This window comes from Phaseolus vulgaris, chromosome 10 (assembly GCF_051622355.1).
Source record: "Phaseolus vulgaris cultivar YP4 chromosome 10, ASM5162235v1, whole genome shotgun sequence".
NCBI lineage: Eukaryota > Viridiplantae > Streptophyta > Magnoliopsida > Fabales > Fabaceae > Phaseolus > Phaseolus vulgaris.
Genome location: NC_143507.1, coordinates 74129 through 96645, shown reverse-complemented (window position 1 = coordinate 96645; position 22517 = coordinate 74129). Strand labels below are relative to the sequence as shown.

Here is a 22517-nt window from a genome sequence, read left to right as displayed (position 1 = left end):
ATTGAACCGGATATTTTAGGTGTTAGTATGAATATTGGTTAAGATATGTGTTTTTGGTCAAACCGAGGCTATAGGTGTCGGAAAGAAATACCGATTAAGGTATGCGTTCTTAGCCGAACCGAGTTTATAAGTATTAGGGGAATATTGATTAAGGTATGCATCCTTGGCCGAACCGAATCTTTAGGTATCGGGAGGGAATACCGGTTCAGATTAAAAGCGGAACTTGCACATCTAATTAATACAGGTGAACCGACAAGAACATTTAGTGATTTACACTTTTAGAATACATGTTATTTATTTTCATAAAAACAATATACTATTGTTATTATTTTATTCTACCAACATTTTTTTTACATTCTTCAAGATCGATGTAGAGGATGGAAGTTTGGTAAAGACATAAGTGGGAATTTTTGTAAGTTTAGAACTTCTACTTATATATTTTTTTCATAATATATTATTTCACTTATAATGTGGTTCTACTACTAATCAATGTCATATCTAATCGCTAAACTTTTATTCTATTAATACATATTTTACGTTAGTTGTTTGGTTATACTTAATATATTTGAATAGTGAGTGACATCATTTTTATTTACAAAAATATCCTAATTAATTTTTGCATTATGGTCATAGTTATGCTGATATAAACTTTTAAATTGCATGAGTTTTCATCCAATGATACTGCAACTTTATTATTTGATTCTTCAAGCAGAATATTTTGTAATAATACTAAATTATTATCTATGAATTGCTGATACATATTAAAAATATTTTAAATCTAATTAAATTTTATAAAATTAGTTTATAATCACTTGTATATTATTATGAAACATCTTTTATCTCTTACGAAATATTTTTATGTCGACTTGTGATTCCAACATTTTACTTATAATCCTTGTTCGTACGTACTCTTATTCCTGTTATGAAAAAGTAAATATTTACAACTCAATATATTTAGCTAATTAAAGATTACATGATCTAGCAGGGTGAGTGAAATGTTGATAAAATTGTCTCTTTCTAAGGAGACAGAGAGAGGGCGAGATAAAAGATGCAAGCACTAAAACATACATATGGTCGTCGGAATAGCCAGCCGGACCCATAAGACAACATGTTGTTGGCTCAACCTATTTTCTTCTCTCCCAACTTTCCTACTCTCACCAAGAAAACAAATTTGAGAGCTTCACTTCAACCCCACAAGAATTTTCCTCCTCTCAGAGTTTCACCAATGCCAAAACCACTTGGTGTGAGAACCAGAACCAAAACCCTTTTGGTTCCGTTTCAGAAAAAGGGTGGTGTCCAAATCTGCCATAGCTTGAAGAAAGAGAGTGAGGTTGGTGGAAATGATGGAAGAGACTGGACAACCTCCTTTTTGCTCTTTCTCTTGTGGGCAGCACTCATCTACTATGTCTTCTTTCTCACCCCAAACCAGACCCCGGTATGTTCCTCCCTATTCTTTCCAATTTGGAATATGCTAATCATCATATGATGTATTTTCGAACCAAGATTTCCAGATGGATAGGATATTCATATGTATATCACTTGTGATTTGAATACATCAGTTCATTTGAGAATCAAAAATAATTTGTAGAGGAAATAGAATCTTAACCTCAACAGCAAAACCTTCTAATATTATTTGAGAATCAAAATTATAGTCATAACCCACAAAAGGATTTTTGTTAGAATCGTTAGCAAAAATAAGGCTCATTGAGCTGAGGGAAACTAGTGGCAGGTATAAGAAGATTCAACAATGTTAGAGTCCCTCATGAACTAAAATAGGAAACTCAGTGGGGTTTTAAGTGATTAGGCTCTTTTACTAATATACTTGTTTTTTGGGTTGGTTTCTCATTTGTGCTTAAGTAATAAAATGTCCACATCTTTTGTTTTTCAATATCTAAACTCTAGTTTTTTTTAGTGTAATGAGGAGGCATACGTGTGTGTTTTTTTTCAATTTCCATTTCTCTAGTTTTTTTGGTGAATGAGATATGTGGGTGTTCTTTTTTAATTTCCGATTCTCTAGCTTTTTTTTTTTTGTTTAGTGTAGTAGTGAAAAGTACCGGAAAAAGACTAGAGTGGACACAATGAAGGACTGAAGTAAAGGTTTTTGGAGTAGATAGTTACAACATCAGGGGTAGATAGAGTCGATGGTAAAAGTTTGAGAATTTAATTAGAAAACACTGATGCACTGTCATCAAATCATAAATTGTTTATATGTTAAAGGATTGTAATAATTACTTGCTGATCAAAATTCTTCGAAGTATGAATCATTGGGTAGTTACAAACTTGTCTTATATGACACTTGTAATCGGATGACAATATAAAGACTATTTACAGAGTCTCAGTGCATAGACAATACTCCGGTGTGATTTCTAATTGTTTGACTGTCTAAGTTCAATCTTGACAGCAACATTGTATCAAAATTAAACTCAAGTAACATTACGATATTTGATATGATTACATCCATTGTGTGTTATCACTTTGGTTTGGAGATTGGTTGAGTTTGTGGTTTGGAAGGTCTTTCCTGCAATTTCAGTAACCATGATTCAATTGCAAGTGCAGTTTAAAACCATGGTTTGGAGCATGTGTTCTATTTGGCTCAGTAGAAAAAGTAAATGGTGTTATTATCTGTGTTCTTCCAAATTAAGATAACAATCATTATTGAGCCACGAACGCTTCCAAAGTTCTTTATGTTCACCACAAAAGAATGAAAATATATGACATTACACTGGTCAAATCAATTATTTGGCCAGCCTCTTTTATGCTAGTGTAGGCCTAGACTGTGTAGGATGTTTAAGGATTCAATATACTCTTTGGTCCTCTAATAAGAGCAGAAAAGTATTCAGTGGCACCCAGAGTCATTTTAAGGTAGATAGTTACACCTCCTCATTTTTGTGAAATTACAATTACTGTATTAAATTTTTATTTTTTTGCAGCCTTAAATTTATATATTGACCCCGCAGTTGAGTAAAAGACTCGTATATTGATGTAAGAGTATGTGATTATACTGTATGCACTCACCAGTCCAGGGTCTTGGATTCATCACAGAATGTAGCCTTTGCAGTTTCTATCTCCCTGTGCCTTTATTTTTCCTTTCCTTTTGTTTTAACCTGTGAGATTTTATTTTCATTCAGTCAAGGGACTCATATTTCCTTAAAAAACTCCTGAATCTGAAAGGGGATGATGGCTTCAGAATGAATGAAGTGTTGGTATCATTGTGGTATATAATGGGCTTGTGGCCATTGGTATATAGCATGCTCTTGCTTCCTACAGGAAGAAGGTACTTCCCTTTTGGTATATATAGTTGTCCAACATAAATAATATATTTCTTCTATCAGATTTCAAGCCACTCATAAACCTCTACCTTTTAGTTGAGTTGTGTTGTGAAAATTTTTAGTTCTAGGAATTAAGCATGACTTAAGAACACAATGAAAGGAGGGGACCTTACGGAAGAAACTTTTCATTTAACATTTTAAGCTTATATAAATTCTTAATATCGTTCACTAGAATTGGTAAAAGAAAAATAAAAAGAAAATACAGCAAATCAAATCACGTGATTAATATCAGGAAGCACCATGTTGTACGAAATCTTTTATGTATCATACTGTTCAATGTCATATGACTTAAAACATCTATTTTAAGCCTAATTCAACCTTACAAAATCAACTTGTATTATAGAGTTTGCATCCACTTATATATATATATATACTAGAATTTGATCATATTTTTAGTCGATGTGAGATTTTCAACCATTTGAGATTCAATATATGATACAAATTGTTGCCTAGTTGAATCATACAACAAAATTTGTGAACCAACATTTTTGAATTAATTTGTAAATACATATTTTATTAAGCCTTGTCACCCTCCCTTGTGCCGGGATAAATACAATAATTTTTTGTTTTCTTCTGTATATGTCCTATTTGACTTGACAATGCCTGAAGCTGATTTCATATCTTCCATTTGTTGTTCTACAGTTCAAAAAACAGTATTCCTGTATGGCCCTTCCTGATACTTTCCTGTTTTGGTGGTGCATATGCACTTCTTCCTTATTTTGTACTTTGGAAACCACCAGCACCCCCTGTTGAAGAAACTCAGCTTAAAACATGGCCCTTGAATTTTCTGGAATCAAAAGTAACTGCATCGGTAATGCTCATCTAAAACTCATCTTGCAAAGTTGTTCAAGTGAAGTTATAGTATTCTGAACAATGATTGCATAGTTAGGTGATTTTGCATGATCATAAGAAAAAACACCCCATTTGCAATCACATGCTTATCTTTGGAGAAAACCTTAAAATGCAGTGTACATTTGAGTTATAAAATGATTAAAAAATGCCATGGAAGAGGTTGCCTCATAGTATTCTATATAAAAACATCATACTTGTATGTCATAAACAAACACACACAACCTGCAGGATACATTGGTGTAGTGAAAGAAAAATATTTGGAAGGTTTTTATATTAAACTATTTTTTGCCTTAATATTTGATGGAATCAATCTATTTTTAACTTTTTGGTTTCCTCTTCCCATTCTTTTCATTCTTGAACTTACCTGCACTATATGAATTTGGAAACGTATCAAATCGATTTACGATGAAACTGAACCATGATGGTTTGGAATAGTTTACAAAAGGCCCTCTATTAATCCTCATTGAAAATCTCTCTTCCTAAACATTCTACGCATGCCCCTATTACGAAAGATCATGGGATAGGCTTATGGACAAATGTATGGCATAATCTCAGTAGTCTCTTCTTTTTAATTCATTGTATTGGAGGATGTAACTTACCGAACTTGCACATTAGATATCACTTGTTGCAGGAGTAGCCATCATAATTTATGCTGGTTTAGCAGGACAAGATATGTGGAAAGAATTTTATCAGTACTTCAGGGAAAGCAAATTTGTAAGTTCGTACTCAGCATTTCAAAAAGTTGGCATTTCTATTCATTGTATTCATTACATAAGCATGAGATGAGCAATGCCATAGACTTTTCCAATCTTGTCATCATGATCTTTGCTAAATGATATGCTAATGTAAATTCAACAATTTCTAGTCTACTAGGCCAAGTTTATGACTAGATTAGAATGCTGGTCTTATACTCATGTCCATGATTTACACTGTCCATTTTTCATAAAATTGGAAATGTTAGGTGCTAAGGTTGGGTTTCCATGTTGCAGATTCATATTACCTCCATTGATTTTATTGTACTTTCCACATTTGCACCGTTCTGGGTTTACAATGACATGACGGCGCGGAAATGGTACATTACTTGCCATATAAGTTTTTAGTTCAATGTTGAGATTAGAGTCAACACAACGATGTGTTTTTGCATTCACCTATTTTGATTAAAAAAAATGTGTGGGAAAACCTTAAACTGCAGTTATTGTGGAATGGAGGGAGTAAAAGACAATGTAGCATATATTTTAACGCTAATCCAATTTGCAGGTTTGACAAAGGTTCTTGGCTTCTTCCCATATCATTGATACCATTTTTAGGGCCTGGTTTATACCTTCTCCTGCGGCCATCATTATCAACAGTGGCCATTTCGCAGACTCCTGTTGAACCAGAGTGAGTGAAATTCCATGTGATGACTGCCATGCCAACCAATACAAGTGAACACTCTCTAAGCATAGTTATACTCACTCGCATGAGGTACTGATTAATTATATTATAGATCAATTATTATCTTGTAATTGATTAATATCTTATATATTATTATGTTAGAGGAGATTAAGCCTAACAACATGCTCTATAATCTCTAATCTATATTTATCAATTACGTAATAATCACCGAGAGATAGAGTTTAACATATCACACTTTATCTTCAATTTACTATTTGGTTACAAGAACTTAGACATCACCTAATATGATAAAAGATATCACATATCCCACTAAAACATAAGAACTCGTAAGTCTATATAATATTTTGAATGTCTCAAATTTCATCACTAACAATTTAGAATATGCAACTTCAATCATGTGCACTATTAATGATCTAACTTATTAATTTTGCGGTTTTTAAAGAACATTGATGGATGTGAGATATTACTGAAAATTTTAGGATGATATGCTAATACTAATACTTCTATATTGGTCTTTACAAAATTCAACGTCAAATTGGATACATTGAATTCCATCAATTAACGTTTATATAGAAAGCAGATGGTGGGAGGGCCGTTCGGCTACGGGAGGTCACGAAGGCCGCAACAATCATTCAACAATGTCACAACTTTCTTTTTCTCGAACTTCCCAGACAACTATGGTGAATATGATATGGTAAAAGTGTTCCAACGCTGGGCAAGGGTGAAAGAGGTTTTTATCTCTCGTAGAATGAATAGGTGGGGGAGAAGATATGGGTTCGTCAGGCTGTTCAACGTGGCAAATGTTCGGAGGCTCGAAAGGGAGATGGACCAAGCGTGGGTTGGCAACATGAAGCTATACGTTAACATTCCGCGTTACAGAAGATCTGATCTGGTGCACACAGAGGTTCCACTCAGAGGAAAGGGAGTGCAATCTGAACGCAGTAACATGGAAGAAAGGAACGGTCACAAGTTCAAACTCAGAGAAGGGAACAAGAAGGAGGAGGGAAGGTATTATAAGGGAAAGGAAAGAAAGGAGTGGAGAGAGGTCAACAAAAATCAATCTTATGCGGACGTGGTGAAAAAAGATTCGCTAAACGTATGGAAGGGCCCTATTTTTGAAACAAAGCAACAAACTCTTCCTTGGTTGAACAATAGTGCAGTAGGCTTTTTCTCTGGAGAGCTGAGCTACAATCAGGTGTGTGAGGAGTTTATCTTGGGAGGGATGAACATGGTAAAAGTGAGATATCTGGGGGACAACATGGCTCTCATAACACCCAACCAGGGAATTAGAGTAGAGGATATCATTCGAACCAATAAGCAATGGTTTGAGAGTGTGTTTGAGGCGGTAGAACCATGGACCGATGCACATGTAGCAGGACATAAAATTATCTGGGTTAGGTGTTACGGGCTTCCTATTTCCTTGTGGAATAAGGACTGCTTTTCGAAAGTTGTTGGTGAAGTAGCATCCTTGGTGGAGGTTGGCAAAGCAACGGAAAACTGGGAGAACTTGGAGTATGCCAGACTTCAGGTTCGTATTCCCAAAACGTGTAGTGTGAAACTAGCGAAGGAAATGAAGATTAATGGTCAAATCCTAAACATTTACATGGAGGAAGAGCAATCAGTTTTCTTCGGAGGCAAATGTAAGTGTAAGTACAATTTCTTCGAATCCTCAGATAGCATCACTTCTTCGGAATCGTTTGTGGAGGGAACAATCTGGTCGGAAAAGAGTGTTGAAGAAGAGGGCAGGCCAGGAGAGGCGGCGCTGCGGTGGTCGGAGAAGCTAGCGGAAGATGGGCAAGGAAATATCCCTAATAAGACAAAAGAACAGTTTGAAGAGGAAGGGGAAATGCTACAAAATCTGGAGCAGGTAGAAGGTAACAGTGCTTACACGAATAAGGCAAAAGCGATGCAGGCAGAATTTGTAGAGGCAGAGGTAGGGGAGTCAGCTTTTTCGGTATCCCACATGGTTAACATTGCATGTAAAAGCAATTCTGTCCAAGTAGCACTGACCAACTTTCTTGTAGCTTTAGAGGCCTCAAATTGTAGTAAAACAAATATGTATGTAAATCATGAGGAGTGCAGGGATGAGGCCCAACAAGAAAGTCAAACCGAGCCCAAGTGGAATGAAGCTGGTCAGGAATTGGTTGTTGCTACTTCAGCCCAATCAAAATCAGGCCCACTTCGTGTGAAGACTGAAAGGACGCGAGTGGATGACATGGACTCATCTTTAGTTACCAAAGGTGATAGGAGCGTAAAAAACAAAGGGTCAAGGGGGAGAGAGGGTGACGTCGAACGAGCAGGAAAGGAGTCTGTGCAGGGGGAGGTGTGTTGTGAACAATCATTTTGCGGTGAAGGTTCTAATCAAAAGGGCAACGATAATCACGGTGTTCAGCTTGCGAATTTGGGCGAAGAATTGGGAGCAGAGGTGTCCAATAAAGCATCCTCTTTTATTCAGAGAAGGAGCAGAGGTTTGTGGGAATTGGGAAACATCATGAGGGGAACACAAGGGGTTACATATGATCATTGTAAGTCTGAATATAAGAGGGGTAGGAGGAGGAATCAAGGCTAAATACTTGAAAAATTTGATTTTGAAGGAGGGGGTGGAAATGGCATGCCTACAAGAAACCAAAATAACTTTGTTCTCGAATGCTCGTTGCTTTGCTTTGTGGGGAAATAATGAAGTGGGTTGGATACACAACGATGGAGTAGGAGGGGCGGGAAGTCTACTAGTAATGTGGTATAAACAGTTCTTTGTATATGAAAGGCATGTGGAGGGAAGCGGTTTTATTGCGATCTTTGGCCAACATGTGAATTCTAGACTAAAATGTGCGGTGGTCAATGTATATGCAGCATGCAACATGAGTGACAAGAAGAAGTTATGGGAGGAATTATCAAGCGTGAAAAACACTAATCCGGGTTGGGCTTGGTGTTTCTGTGGGGACTTCAATGCGGTCAGGTCTGCAGGTGAAAGGAAAGGTGTAGGGGAAAGGGGAAGCCAAAAGAGCGAGATCAAAGGATTCAATAGTTTTATAGAAAGTAATCTTCTAGTGGAACTACCATTAGTGGGAAAGAAGTTTACATGGTTCAAAGCTAATGGCACATCAAAAAGCAGATTAGATAGAGTATTGGTGTCGGACGAATGGCTGCAAAAATGGCCTATGGGAAAGCAATACATCCAGCCGAGAGAAGTGTCAGACCACTGTGCAATAGTGGTGAAATGTGTCTCAAAGGATTGGGGACCTAGACCTTTTAGATCGTTGGATGCTTGGCTCATGGACCCAGGATTCAAAGATTTAGTTAAAGCTTTGTGGAACTCATATACGGTTCAAGGTGATCATATAACAGTGCTAAAAGACAAGCTGAAAATCCTCAAGTGCGACCTCAAAGAGTGGAATAGAGATGTATTCGGTCACTTGATCACAGAGAGAAAAAGGGTGTTATTTGAAATTGATAACCTTGATAATCAAGACGATGGAACTGAATTTGAAGATCAGGGAAGGATGAAGAGACTGGACCTAATAGGACAGTTAAATGTTTTAAATAAGAAGACTGAATCTTTGTATAGGCAGAAAGCTAGGACAAGCTGGTCCAAATATGGGGATGCCAACACCAAATTTTATCATGCCACATTAAGATGGAGACGTATGAAGAATGAGGTGAAAGGAGTACATGTGGGGGACCAGTGGTGCGAAGAACCCGAGGTTGTAAGGAGGGAAGCAAAAAGATTGTTTGAAGAAAGATTTGCAGCCAAACATGACTTCGGGGTCAGGTTAGACAATGTACAGTTTAAAAAGTTATCTGTGGAAGAAAGTGTGAGTATTATATCTATAGCTACGAAAGAAGAGATTAAGGAAGCCGTGTGGTCATGTGAGGGATCCAAAAGCCCAGGCCCGGACGGGTACAACTTTAATTTTGTTAAACATAATTGGGAGGTTCTTAAACAAGATATTATTGCAGCAGTGCACCTTTTCCAAGCTTCTGGATGCCTTCCCATGGGAAGTAATGCATCATTCATAGCACTTGTGCCTAAAGTGAGGGATCCGACATCCCTTGAGCAATTTAGACCTATATCTCTTGTGGGAATGCTTTACAAAATCATTGCTAAAGTTCTGTCATGTCGAATGAAGAAGGTGTTGCCCTTGGTTGTCGATGAATGCCAAGCTGCCTTCCTGAGAGATAGAGAGCTACTCGATAGTGTTTTAGTAGCTAATGAGATCATTGAGGAATTGAGGAGGGGTAGGAGGAGGGGCTTGTGCTTCAAAATAGATTATGAGAAGGCGTTTGATTCAGTAAGTTGGGCGTTTCTTTTTGACATGCTGCAAAAGTTGGGATTTCATAGAAGATGGATTATGTGGATGAGAGGTTGTTTGGAATCTGCAACAGTATCAGTGTTGGTTAATGGTAGTCCTACTGAGGAGTTCAAAGTTTCGAGAGGTCTAAGGCAAGGAGATCCCCTAGCACCCTTTTTGTTTATTGTGGCTGCTGAAGGGTTATCTGGGTTGGTTAGGCAGGCGCTCAGAGTCAATTTGCTTACAGGAATAAAGGTTGGAAGAGAGAAGGTCGAGACATGTATGCTACAATTCGCGGATGACACAATTTTCTTTTGTGAAGATCTATATTCCAATGTCATTACCATAAAAGCAATTCTCAGATGCTTTGAACTAGCGTCAGGATTGAAAGTAAATTTTCACAAGTCAAAGTTGACCGGAATTAATGTCGGAGAGCAGACTCTTGAAGTTTATGCAAATAGCCTACATTGCACTCTTATGAAGATACCCTTTAAATACCTGGGGTTGGAGATAGGAGGAAATCCAAGGAGGAAGAAGTACTGGGAGATGATAATAGAAAAGTTAAACACAAAACTTAGTGCTTGGAAGGGGAGGTTTCTATCTATGGCTGGCAGAATTTGCTTAATTAAATCGGTTTTTACGTCATTACCGTTGTATTATCTATCTTTTTTCAAGGCACTAGAAATGGTTTGTGAGAGTATTATACGAATCCAAAGAAGATTTCTCTGGGATGGGGAAAGGAGAATAGGCCAATACCGTGGGTGAGTTGGGACAAAATTTGCAGACCACTAGAGGAAGGAGGGCTGGGAATCAAAGACATCAGGAAATTCAACGCAGCACTTTTAGCAAAATGGAAATGGAGGCTTATGAGTGAAGAAAAAGGCGTGTGGAAAGATATTTTGTTGTCTAAGTATGGTATGGATTCAAATCCAAGCCGTAACAACCAGAAGAATTCCTCTTGGTGGTGGAAAGACCTGTGCAAGAGTTGTGGTGAGGAAGAAGAAGTAAGTTGGTTTCATAGTGCCACTAGCTGGAAATTGGGGAATGGGGATAGGGTACGTTTCTGGGAGGACGCATGGACTGGCAGCAGGACTTTACGGGATTACTTTCCGAGACTGTTTTCTATATCGCTGAATCAGGAATCAAAGGTGTCTGAGGTGGGAATATGGGAGGACAATGAGTGGACATGGACGTTGGGTTGGAGAAGGTATAGGTTTCAGTGGGAGTCTGAACTAGTAGATGAGCTGCTAAGAGTGATAAGCAGAACCAAACTCATCAGGGAAGAGATGGATTCCCAGAAGTGGGAAGGGGACACATCTGGTGTTTTTTCGGTGAAGACGGCATATGAACGACTTACTAAATCTTCTACAGATGGCCCAAATGCAATCTTTAACTTGCTCTGGCAGATTAAAGCGTATCCTAATGTGCTGGTAACCGCGTGGAGGGCCCTTCTAGACAAACTTCCAACAAAGACAAACTTAATGAGGAGAGGGGTGATGATAAACAACCAATTATGTGTATTGTGTGGGGGTGGCAATGAAACAGTACAACATCTATTTGTGGAGTGTTCGGTAGCTCAACGTGTGTGGAATAGATGCTTTAGATGGATGGGAATTGTCTGTGCTCAACATAGGGAGCTGACATGTCATTTGGAGCAGTTCAGCTTTCAAGCTTTCAATTACAAACAGAATATGGTGTGGAAAGGCATGTGGGTAGCGGTGGTGAGATGTCTTTGGGAGCAGCGAAACACTATAATCTTCAAAAATGGTGTAGTGGATGATGATGAAATTTTTCATCTAGCACAAGTTAGAGCCTGGTCATGGATGAAACATAGGATGCGGTCTTTTAATTACTCTCTTGCGGAGTGGCATCTAAACCCTGTCCAATGTATAAAATGCTAATTCTATCTTCTTTGTAGGGGAGCCAGAAACCATGTGATGGCAATCGTATCTTCATGGCAGAACCTAGTAAGATGTTTCCAATACAAAAGTGTAGTATTTTATTGAGTCTGATTCAGGGCACAGGGGGTTACTCCTAAACCATAGCAGATGAGTTAAGCAGGGCGAAAGATGTGAGGGAGGAACTTTTGAAGTCATGATGGTGCCTAAACGGAGGGGAATTAAAGTTTCTGATGGTTTGTCTTTTGAATGTAAGGGGGTAGGTTGTAAAGGGGAAGGGGTATGTCAGATTCAGAGGAAAGTTCAGAAAGGAAGACTTGGATTCAAAAACAAGGTATGACAGTGGACTATGAGATGCCACCCTGTTATGCTATTTGGAGTCGGTGAAAGGGGGAAGTGAGTAGATAATATTCAATAAGGTAGGAGAAGTTTTGTCTTCGGTGGCTTCTGCAACATAGGTACTCTTTAAAACTGCAGATTGGACTTTTTGTGACAGCACATGCTGTTTTTTTATCCAGGTGTAGGTATCTCTTTTTTTCTAGGATACATGCGATGCTTCATGCTGATGTTTTTCTAGCTAAACTTTGTATTGTTTATTCTATTGCTTTATTTTATGCATTGTATCTTAGATGACTTTCTTTGTATAAGGGTTGGGACACCCCTGAGGTGTCCCTTTTATTTCATTTATTTGTTGCTGATAAAAAAAAATTGAATTCCATCAATTGAATGTAATATCTGTACTACCATGCCTCTCACACTTATACGGAAACAACCACATCTAGGTTGGTGAACTTTTAATGTAATTTCTCTTTTAACAGTAATTTTTCTATTTTTTTTCTTTTTCAGCAAAAAAATAAAATAATAATTAAAGGAAATACTTCAGGATATTTCAACCCTCGTACAAAAGTCAAAGCCCCGTCACCTGATATCCTATTTTATATGATTTTTACAATCTTTAAAAATTTTAAGATCAAAACCAAACAAATTTATAACAAATTTTTTTCTTTTAACATGCCTTTTAGGGCCATGTGGGTGTAGCCACACCTGTTTAATGTAATTTCACTGAGCATGCCTCTCATAGCTATGTCGGTGTAGCCACACAGGAAAATCTTTAATGAAATTTTCTCTTCTATTGTATCTTTTACCCATTTGGGTTTAGTCACACATTTGTAGACAAACTTCTTATGCAATTATATATAGTTCTACACATAATAAAATATTGCTAATAGAATATACTAAAACTAACTTTATATTTATAATCACATTAATTTTAGTGAATTACAATTTTTTTTTTGTTCCTTTTGTCTATATTTTTTTATGGTTTAATGTATTATTTCATCCTATAATTATTAAAAATTTCAATTTGGTCCTTTTTCAAAACCAGGTTAATGTTTCCCCTTAGTCAAAACCACTTAATTGTGTAATGAAAGAGTTAGAGTTGACAATAATATGGTCATACTTCTTAAGGTGATACTATTGAGTGAATGCAATGGTTTATTTGTAATTTATTCCAATACTAAAATATTGGAATTGAAGGATGGAAATGGGTGAAACACATGAGGGATGATTTGTGAAAGGGGTTGTTGCGAGAGGATTTGGGAGATGTGAAAACACGTTTTAGGGATTTCAAGTTGGTCAAGGGTGTGTCATGTTTTTCCATGGAGTTTCAACTCGTTTTCTTCAAAGTTAATTATGTTGTTGTTGCAATTGTCCTATTTTACATCCAACACAACACATTCGTGATCTGAACTAGAAGAAAAGAGAACATAACATAACAAAATAATGTTTGTGGGTAATGACAAGGTGCATCAATTTGTCTCGTGGTATAGGTGTCACTAAGGCAAAATTGACTATAGTACCATTTTTTTTTATTATGGATTGATGCACAGTGATAAACACGAAGACATTAATCAAATAGTTCATAATTCAACCACATAAAAGTACATGACATCACATAGGTTACACCTAAAACTTTTTTTAACATGCTTTTGTGCTTTAAGCATCTCTAACATGGCCTTGAGTGTTGAGTGTCTTTAGCTCGATCTCGTCCTCGCGCCTTAATCATCTCTAGTTTGTCTCTACATCTAGAGTATTATGTAACTCGATCTCACACCTAAAGTATTGTAGCTTGACCTAATGTCTTAAACATTTAATTCGACCTTATTAGGGATGGCAATAAGGTGGAGTGAGTGTGAATTTGACTATACTCGTCCTTATCCTTGAAGTAAAATTGAACAAGATATCAAGACAAAAGAGAAATTATGTGTTATGAAACCTACTATTGATTTATTAGTAAGTTATAAACTCAAAATCATAAAATGAAAAGGCACCAAAAGCTAACACAATTTCTTTTTTCACGGAGCATTTTATCAAATAGCTACACTGCATTCAACTAGACATTAATACAAACAATTTGTAAACTAAGCACAAGTAGTAAAATGATGACAATTTTGGATTCACAAGACTTTGAACATGACATGCAAAGCTCATAAATAGAAAAACAAATAGTTCTAAGCAAATTCTACTGATTAAAATTGATGAAAGACTCAAAATCAAAACAACACACATGAGCTCATGATTCCAAATGATGCAATTCTAGTTTCAATTCTAGTTTCAATTGCATGCGCATAGTACCTTCTTCAAGATTTTTTACTTTTGTTTATCTTGAATGGAGTAAGAGATGCAACAGAAAGCATTGAAAAGAAGGTGAAGAGACGTGTATGAGAGATGGAGTTTGGTGTTTAGATTCCTAATGAGGTTAGGCCAACACTTAGGAGGAAGTCTAAAAGAGTCGAGCAAGAAGACTTCTCTAGAGAGGGCTCAAGAACAATAAGAGGCACCAATGATTTTGGCAGCATAACATTTCTTATTCCAATTTGAAAACTACATAGGCAAGCACTCTTATTTATAATGTTTTAGGCACCTAAACTTGTTCCACAAGCTTCTAAACTCCTCTCCACTCACATAATGACATGTGGCACTAGTAACTTGGGGAGCATGCTTCATAATCCTTTGTATTCATATAGTGACATGTGGCACTAACATGTGACACTAGTAACTTGGAGAGAAAGTTTCAAAAATCTAACCATTCACAGTGACATGTGGCAAGGATAACTTGCAGCCCAAGCTTCAAAATACTCTAATGAGAAATGGATAAGTGGCAAAGAGACTTGGAGAGCAAGACACAAGTGGCGCCTTCTTGGAGACTCCCATATGTGGCTTCCTTCCTGGAGTCTTGCAAGATTTTTATAAGGCCATCCAACATGGTTTTTGTTACAAAGCCCAAAATTCTACACTACAGTGCCTAAAACACAAGGCCTAAAATCCTATTCTACTTGGCCCAAAAATAAAGGCCAAAAAATATTCTAAACTCCTTTGTACAATTATTTACAAGGCTAAGAAGAAGAAAAAGACTCTTCAAATATGGGTGTTCCCCTCTAATAGGGCCCAAACTTCTTCAACCTTTCAGCTCAATATGTGATAGTTGGACAGTCTTCCATCAACACCCGCAAGGGTGGATATACTTGTCATTCCTAAACCTCACGCCAACTTTAAGCCTAAAACATAGTTCAACTTCACACTGTAAGTATCTCTATCTCGACTTTACAACTTAAGGATCTTTAGTTTGATTTTGTGTCTTGATCATCTCTAGCTCAACTTCGTGTTCTGAGCAATTATTTATTGACAAACCACTATGTTTAAATATTTGAAAGGCGAACATCATATTTTGCCAAGTGTAAGAATCAAGTTTCAGACATCAAGTTATACCTAGTATAAACATCAAGAGAGCTTCAAGAAGGGTTATTTGTACAAAGACACACTTGAGTTATGTGGTATTCTAATGCATGTTGGGTGTACTCCCTCGTTGCTAGAAGGTCCACCTTTATTTTTATATATATGCGGAAAATAACTCTTAAAAAAACAAGAAGCAAAACGCTATAAGGATTCCAATAGGGTAATGGAAGATTGAGTTGTGGTTGTAGTTTATGAGAAGCGTATATGGTTGTCGAAATATAATCTTGATATTATAATCAATTAAATTGATTCTATATTTTCATTTATTAGTCTAAAATATGGTAATTTAGTATTTTGAAATTATACTTTCTATCATATAATTGAATTATTTCATTGTTGTAAACACACAAAAATTCATCATTTTCCTTCAATTTTTTTCTCTTCCCAACATTATCATTCACCTAAAAACTAATAAATTATTGAAATATCTTTATTGCTGCATATTTATAAATAGTTTTATCATCTATAAATACGCAAATATAAGCAAAGAGAATTAATTCAAAGGAGTAAAAAATATTGTAATAAAGTGAATTTCTGTTAAAATATTTCCTCTCTACCATCTCCTAAAGAAACCAAGTATTCAACATCATATTCAATGGATTTATCTTGTTGAAGTTGTCAAAAGAAAGTGTGAACATTTTCATCAAATTCGAAAAGGAAATAAGACTACATCCAATAGATTATAACGTACTCTTGTCAATTTAATAAAGATTTATTGTATCGTCCCGTATCCGGGCGTTGACTAAGTCAAGGTCAAAGTCAACGACTGAAGAGTCAAAGTCAACGTAAGGCGTCGCCTAGGTGGAGAAACGCCAAGTGCCAGCATCGCCAAGAGGAAGCGTCGCCAGGACAAGGCGTCGCCTAGGTGATGGCGTCGCCCGACCAGGGCGTCGCCAGATCAAACAGTGCTAAAGCAAGGCAATCACGGTGTGGTTCCCCGATACCCATGGGTAGGAAAGACCATGGAGGGAGCGACGCCGTGGGGAGGCCTCAGGTCCCGATAACCCGGGGCAGTGATAAAGAAAAGGAAAAGGTGGCTTCAAGGCCATAGTAATAGTACCAGTGTAGGGCAACCTGACTCGTGAAGTGCTCCTTCCGCCCCAGAGACGCCTGTGGGACAGATACGACTCAAGAGGAAAGTCACGCCCAGGGCAACCGGGTGCAGGGTACAAGAGGAAGGCAGATACGCTCTCAAAGTAAGTGACTAGCTAATTGGGGGGCGTGAGTTGGCACCCAAGAAGTCACCCCTAGCGCAGTAGCACTCCCAAGCAGGAGGACTCACACGCAGAAACGTCCCCAGGTGGGCAGAATCGCCCCCAGATGGGGTCACGGCGTCGTGAGACCCTCCACGTGTACAACAGCCATGTCAGAATGGAAACACCCTTTAGTCAGGTGCCAGGTAATTTAAGTCATTCAATACAGTTTCCCTTTCGAGCATTCAGGTACTATAATGGCTCCCAAGCGTTTCAACGTCTTAAATGCGCTACGTTTTCTAAATTAAATACGCTGATTGAGTGCGTTACGTTTGTAATTAAAGGCGCTTTAAGGCGCTTTAAATGCTTGGGTAGTTTAAATAGCGCGGAGAATGTTGGAAAGAGGGTTCGAACTTTCTGCAAATTTACCAGAGCTCTCTAGTTGCTTGCTCGTGCTTCAACAGTTACGAACAAGGGACTGGGGAATATTGTTGCTTGAGAGAGAGAACACAGACACACAATACACAGTTATTCTTTACCACCTTCAGAGTGCCATACGCGGTGCTCAGAGACGGAGGTGGACAATTTTGGTGTTTCTTGCTGGCTGACTTGAGCGTCGGAGTGCAAACGGCCGCTAGGGCGCCTCTTTGTCCTCTTTTTTGCAGGAATACACAGGCAATCAATGGGAAGGAGTCCCTAGCTGACGGTTGAGGTCGCGCACGAAGACGTCTCGGTCAACCGGACGGAACATTTGACGCCCACCGTGGGGCCGATATAAAACATCAGTCCCATCACAAGTTCGAGAAAATTTACCAAGTTACAGTAACGTTGAAGGAGGTTGGAGTGACAATGGCCCCCACCAGACGAAGCACAGCACGCGCGGCCCCAGCAGAACTATCCATGCAGCAGGTCCTGGAGATAATGAGGGGGCTGCAGCAGGACATGGCGGATTCGAAAATGGAACAGGAACGCATGCAGGCAGACCTTGATGCCTCGCATGAGCGGAACGAAGAGCTCCACCGTGTGAATGAGGAGTTGTGCCAGGGCCTGAGAAATGATCGGAGGCGGCCTGGACATGACGAGATGGAGAACCATTCCCCACCAAGGGAGTTTTCCACTCCTTTCTCGCAGGAGATCCTAGACGCCGCGATCCCGAACACGTTCGCGGGACCCAAGGTGATCTTCACCGGGATGGAGGACCCAGAGACGCACCTTGCTGCGTTTCACACACAGATGGTCCTGATAGGCGGTTCTGATGCTGCCAAGTGCAAGCTCTTCATGAGCACCCTAACCGGGATGGCCATGGACTAGTTCATTAGCCTCCCAGAGGGTCATATCACATCTTTCCGCCAATTGTCGCGATTGTTCAGGGAACAATACTTAGCCAACAAGGCCCCGCCGCCGGTTTCCTACGATCTGTTTGATGTGAAGCAGTATCAGGGGGAGACCCTGAAGGAGTATATCAATCGCTTCGGGGCCCAGGTCGTGAAGGTTGGTACGACAGAGGAGCCTATGATCGTGTACGCATTTGTGAAAGGCGTATGCCCCGGTCCCTTTGGAGAATCCATCATCCGCAACCGCCCTAGGACTTTCGCCGAACTACGGCGTAGGGCAGTAGAGCATATTGCCTCTGAAGGGGAGGTATGTGTGAAGCGCACCAGCGCCGTGCCCTCACGCCCAAGGGGACCGGCGCGAGCCCAACCCGTCAGGGTCAATGAGACCACGACGGGAAGAAAGAAGCCAGAGGCGAGACGCCCCTACGAGGCCAGAAAGCCCCAGCCCCGGGGTCCAGCAGGAGGCGATCGCCCCGCCAGAGAAAGAGCGAGACCGGCGAGGTACAACTTCGTGTTTGAGTTGAAGGATTTGATCGCCGTGCCTAACATAGCTGAGAGGCGACCGACGACCGGCGAAGACCGACAAGGTGTTAGGGCCCCGTAAAGACTCTTGGTGCGAATTCCACGAGGCTTTCGGGCACCACATTGATAATTGCCTGTCGTTGGGCTACCAGCTAGATGAGCTGGTGAGGACTGGGTTTTTGAAGGACTATGTCGCAGATCCCACAACGACCGCCACCTTGCCGCCGGCGGCGGAAGAACCAGCACACGAGATGCCTGTGCTTGGTGAGGTCCACACCATTGCTGGAGGTTTTTCCGGCGGAGGACCCACCGCCTCCCAGCGGAAGAAATACGCGAGGGGGGTGAATTCAGTCGAAGAGAGGCTCTCAGGGGAGCCGTGGGAGTCGGATATCATGTTCACGAGAAGAGACCTCCGAGATGTGGTACCCCATGACAACGACCCCGTTGTCATCTCAGTTGTCACAGCCGGAAGGAAGGTGCACAGAGTGCTTGTCGACCAAGGAAGTTCGGCAGACGTCATGTTTCTGTCGACCTTTAATAAGTTACGGCTGTCCCCCGATCTGTTGAGTCCCTATACGGGGTGCCTGTACGGGTTCGAGGATAACCAGGTGGAAGTCCGGGGGTACCTGGAGCTGAGGACTACGTTCACCGACGGAGAGGCCTCCCGTACCGAAAGCATCCGGTACCTGGTCGTGAACGCCAACTCCGCCTACAATATTTTGCTGGGCAGACCGGCGTTGAACCGTCTGAACGCGGTATCCTCCACACGCCACATGAAGATGAAGCTGCCAGACCTCAATGGCCAAGTGATAGTCATCAGGTCAGACCAGGAGGAGGCAAGGAAATGCTATGAAAACAGCCTGAAAACGAAGAGAGGCGTGTTCATGGTGTATGAACGTCCGCCGAGCGCGGACACGACGATGGAAGAGGCGACGCCCGCTGGGTTGACGCCTGAAGAGGCCATAGCGGAGAGGGCGATGCCCAAAGCAGATGCGCCTATGGAGGAAGGCCCTGACGACGCGGCGCCCGTGGAAGAGGCGGCGCCCGTCGAAGATGATAGCAGGGAGCAGCCCGCGGCTAACGCCGTAGAAAGGGAGATTGGCGGCAAGACTTTCAAGTTAGGAAGTTCGCTAATCCCAGAAGAACAGGAAGGGGTGGCAGAAGTGATTTCACGCCACCTGGATGCCTTCGCATGGTCCGCCTCGGACATGCCAGGCATCGACCCCGATTTCCTGTGTCACCACCTCAGCATGGACGCCACGGTCCGCCCCGTGCGTCAGAGAAGGAGAAAGTTCAATGAGGAACGACAACAGGTGGTGAAAGACGAAACGGAGAAGCTGTTGAGTGCTGGCCACATTAGGGAGATTCAATACCCTGAGTGGCTCGCCAACGTCGTCTTGGTGAGAAAGGCGAACGGAAAGTGGAGGATGTGTGTTGACTTCACGGACCTGAACAAGGCATGCCCAAAGGACTCGTATCCGCTGCCCAGCATCGACGCCTTGGTAGACAGTGCGTCTGGCAGCAAGGTGCTGAGTTTCCTGGACGCCTTTTCAGGGTACAACCAAATCAAGATGCACCCAAGAGACGAGAGCAAGACTGCATTCATGACTGAGACATGCAGTTACTGCTATAAGGTGATGCCCTTCGGGCTGAAAAATGCAGGCGCCACGTACCAGAGGCTAATGGACAAGGTCTTGGCGCCAATGCTTGGGAGGAATGTGTACGCCTATGTAGACGACATGGTGGTGGCGTCGCAGAATAGGGTGCAGCACATGGCGGACCTGGAGGAGTTGTTCAACACAATATCCAAGTACTGCCTCAAGTTAAACCCCGAGAAGTGTGTTTTCGGGGTAGAGGCCGGTAAGTTCTTGGGTTTTCTGCTCACCGAGAGGGGGATAGAGGCGAACCCCGACAAATGTGCGGCTATTATCGCCATGCGGAGCCCGACGTCGGTAAAGGAGGTGCAACAGCTGACAGGGCGGATGGCGGCGCTCTCGAGGTTTGTTTCCGCCGGAGGAGAGAAGGGGCACCCGTATTTCCAGTGCCTCAAGAGAAACAGTCGTTTTGCATGGACTGATGAATGCGAAGCGACTTTCATTAAGCTGAAGGAGTACCTGGCGACTTCACCGGTCCTCTGCAAGCCGGTAGCGGGCGTGCCCCTCCGGTTATATTTTACTGTAACGGAGCGGGCCATCAGTTCCGTGTTGGTCCAAGAGCAGGACTGGAGTTAGAAGCCCATCTATTTCGTAAGCAAGGCCTTACAGGGAGCTGAGACAAGGTACCAAGCGCTAGAGAAGGCGGCGCTGGCGGTAGTGTTCTCTGCTAGGAGGCTCCGTCATTACTTCCACAGCTTTACGGTGGTGGTGATGACCAACCTCCCTATACAGAAAGTGCTGCAGAAACCCGATGTGGCAGGAAGAATGGTGCGCTGGGCGGTGGAACTGTCAGAATTCGACATCCAGTACGAGCCTAGAGGATCCATCAAAGGGCAGGTGTACGCAGATTTTATAGCGGAACTGTCGCCTGGAGGTGAGCAAGAGGTGGAGGTGAGTTCGCAGTGGCTGCTCTCGGTTGATGGCTCTTCCAACCAACAAGGGAGCGGTGCGGGAATAGTCTTGGAGGGACCCGACGGCATACTGATCAAGCAGGCCCTGCGCTTTGCTTTCAAGGCAAGCAACAATCAGGCAGAATATGAAGCCCTGATAGCAGGAATGCTCCTGGCCAAGGAGATGGGCGCACAGAACCTCCTGGTGAAGAGCGACTCCCAGCTGATTACGGGGCAGGTGTCGGGTGAGTTCCAGGCGAAGGACCCACAGATGGCGGTGTACCTGAAATACGTCTAGTTGTTGAAGGGAGCATTCAACGCTCTTGAGCTAATACATGTCCCGAGGGAGCAGAATGCCAGAGCTGACTTGCTTGCAAAGCTGGCCAGCTCAGGCAAGGGGGGTAGACAGAGGACAGTGATCCAGGAGACTCTCAAAGCTCCGCGTAGATTCGTGGAAGACAACAGGGTGGATGTCCTCTAGGTTTATACATCTAGGGGAAGGCCAAGGAGTCATTGCTCTTTGACACAGGATACGCAGAGGGCGCCCCGCATCAGCACATACGCGGACGCGCCCGAAGAAGGGCAGATGCAGGTATCCGTTCTGACCAGGGGAGACACCTGGATGACCCCCTACAAGCGATACCTGGCGGATGGGGGTCTCCCAGTGGAGCCTGAAGAAGGTAAAAAAGTCAAAAGAAATGCCGCGAGATATACTTTGGTGGATGGTGTGCTGTTCAGGCACGGTTTCACTCACCCTATCCTAACATGCGTCAGTGGCGATGAGTGCACCAGGATAATGGTGGAGCTACACGAAGGTATCTGCGGGAGCCACGTAGGGGGAGGATCCTTAACCTCCAAGGTAATACGCACAGGTTTCTTCTGGCCAAAAGTGAAAGAGGACTGCGCACGGCACGCCCAGCGGTGTAGGCAATGCCAAAAGCACGCTGACTGGCACAAGGCGCCGCCAGAAGAGTTGCGGTCCATATACAGCCCGTGGCCTTTCCATACATGGGGAATCGACATCCTGGGCCCCTTCCCACTGGCGATCAGGTAGATGAAGTATTTGATCGTTGCCATCGAATACTTCACCAAATGGATAGAGGCAGAGCCCGTGGCCCAAATCACAGCGCACAAAGTACAACATTTTGTGTGGAAGAACATTGTGTGCCGTTTTTGCGTACCTAGGCGGTTGATATCCGACAACGGAACCCAATTCGCCAGTCAACAGTTGAGAAACCTATGTGCTGAGGTAGGCATTAAACAGGTGTTTGCATCAGTTGAGCACCCTCAGACTAATGGGCAGGTAGAATCGGCAAACAGAGTTCTGCTGAGAGGGTTAAAAAGAAGGATAGAGAAAGCCAAAGG

At 41.6% G+C, this 22517-nt stretch overlaps 1 protein-coding gene across 6 annotated transcripts; it reads left to right on the top strand.

Moving 5' to 3' along the window:
- Positions 1-964: 964 nt before the first annotated feature.
- LOC137817723 (uncharacterized) lies at positions 965-8253 on the top strand. 6 transcript variants are annotated; one of them, XR_011082016.2, is made up of 7 exons: positions 986-1435; positions 3129-3274; positions 3972-4140; positions 4797-4895; positions 5171-5253; positions 5439-5645; positions 6157-6296. XR_011082016.2 is itself a non-coding variant. In XM_068620956.2 (6 exons), the coding sequence occupies exons 1-6, from the start codon at positions 1109-1111 to the stop codon at positions 5563-5565; spliced, it is 951 nt and encodes a 316-aa protein (XP_068477057.1). In that variant the 5' UTR covers positions 965-1108; the 3' UTR covers positions 5566-5733. The 6 variants fall into 6 exon arrangements, 4 of the variants coding, with proteins under 4 accessions (XP_068477057.1, XP_090152402.1, XP_090152403.1 ...); XR_011082017.2 differs by having other exon boundaries at positions 6150-6282; XM_068620956.2 differs by lacking the exon at positions 6157-6296 and having other exon boundaries at positions 965-1435; positions 5439-5733.
- The last annotated feature ends 14264 nt before the right edge of the window (positions 8254-22517 follow it).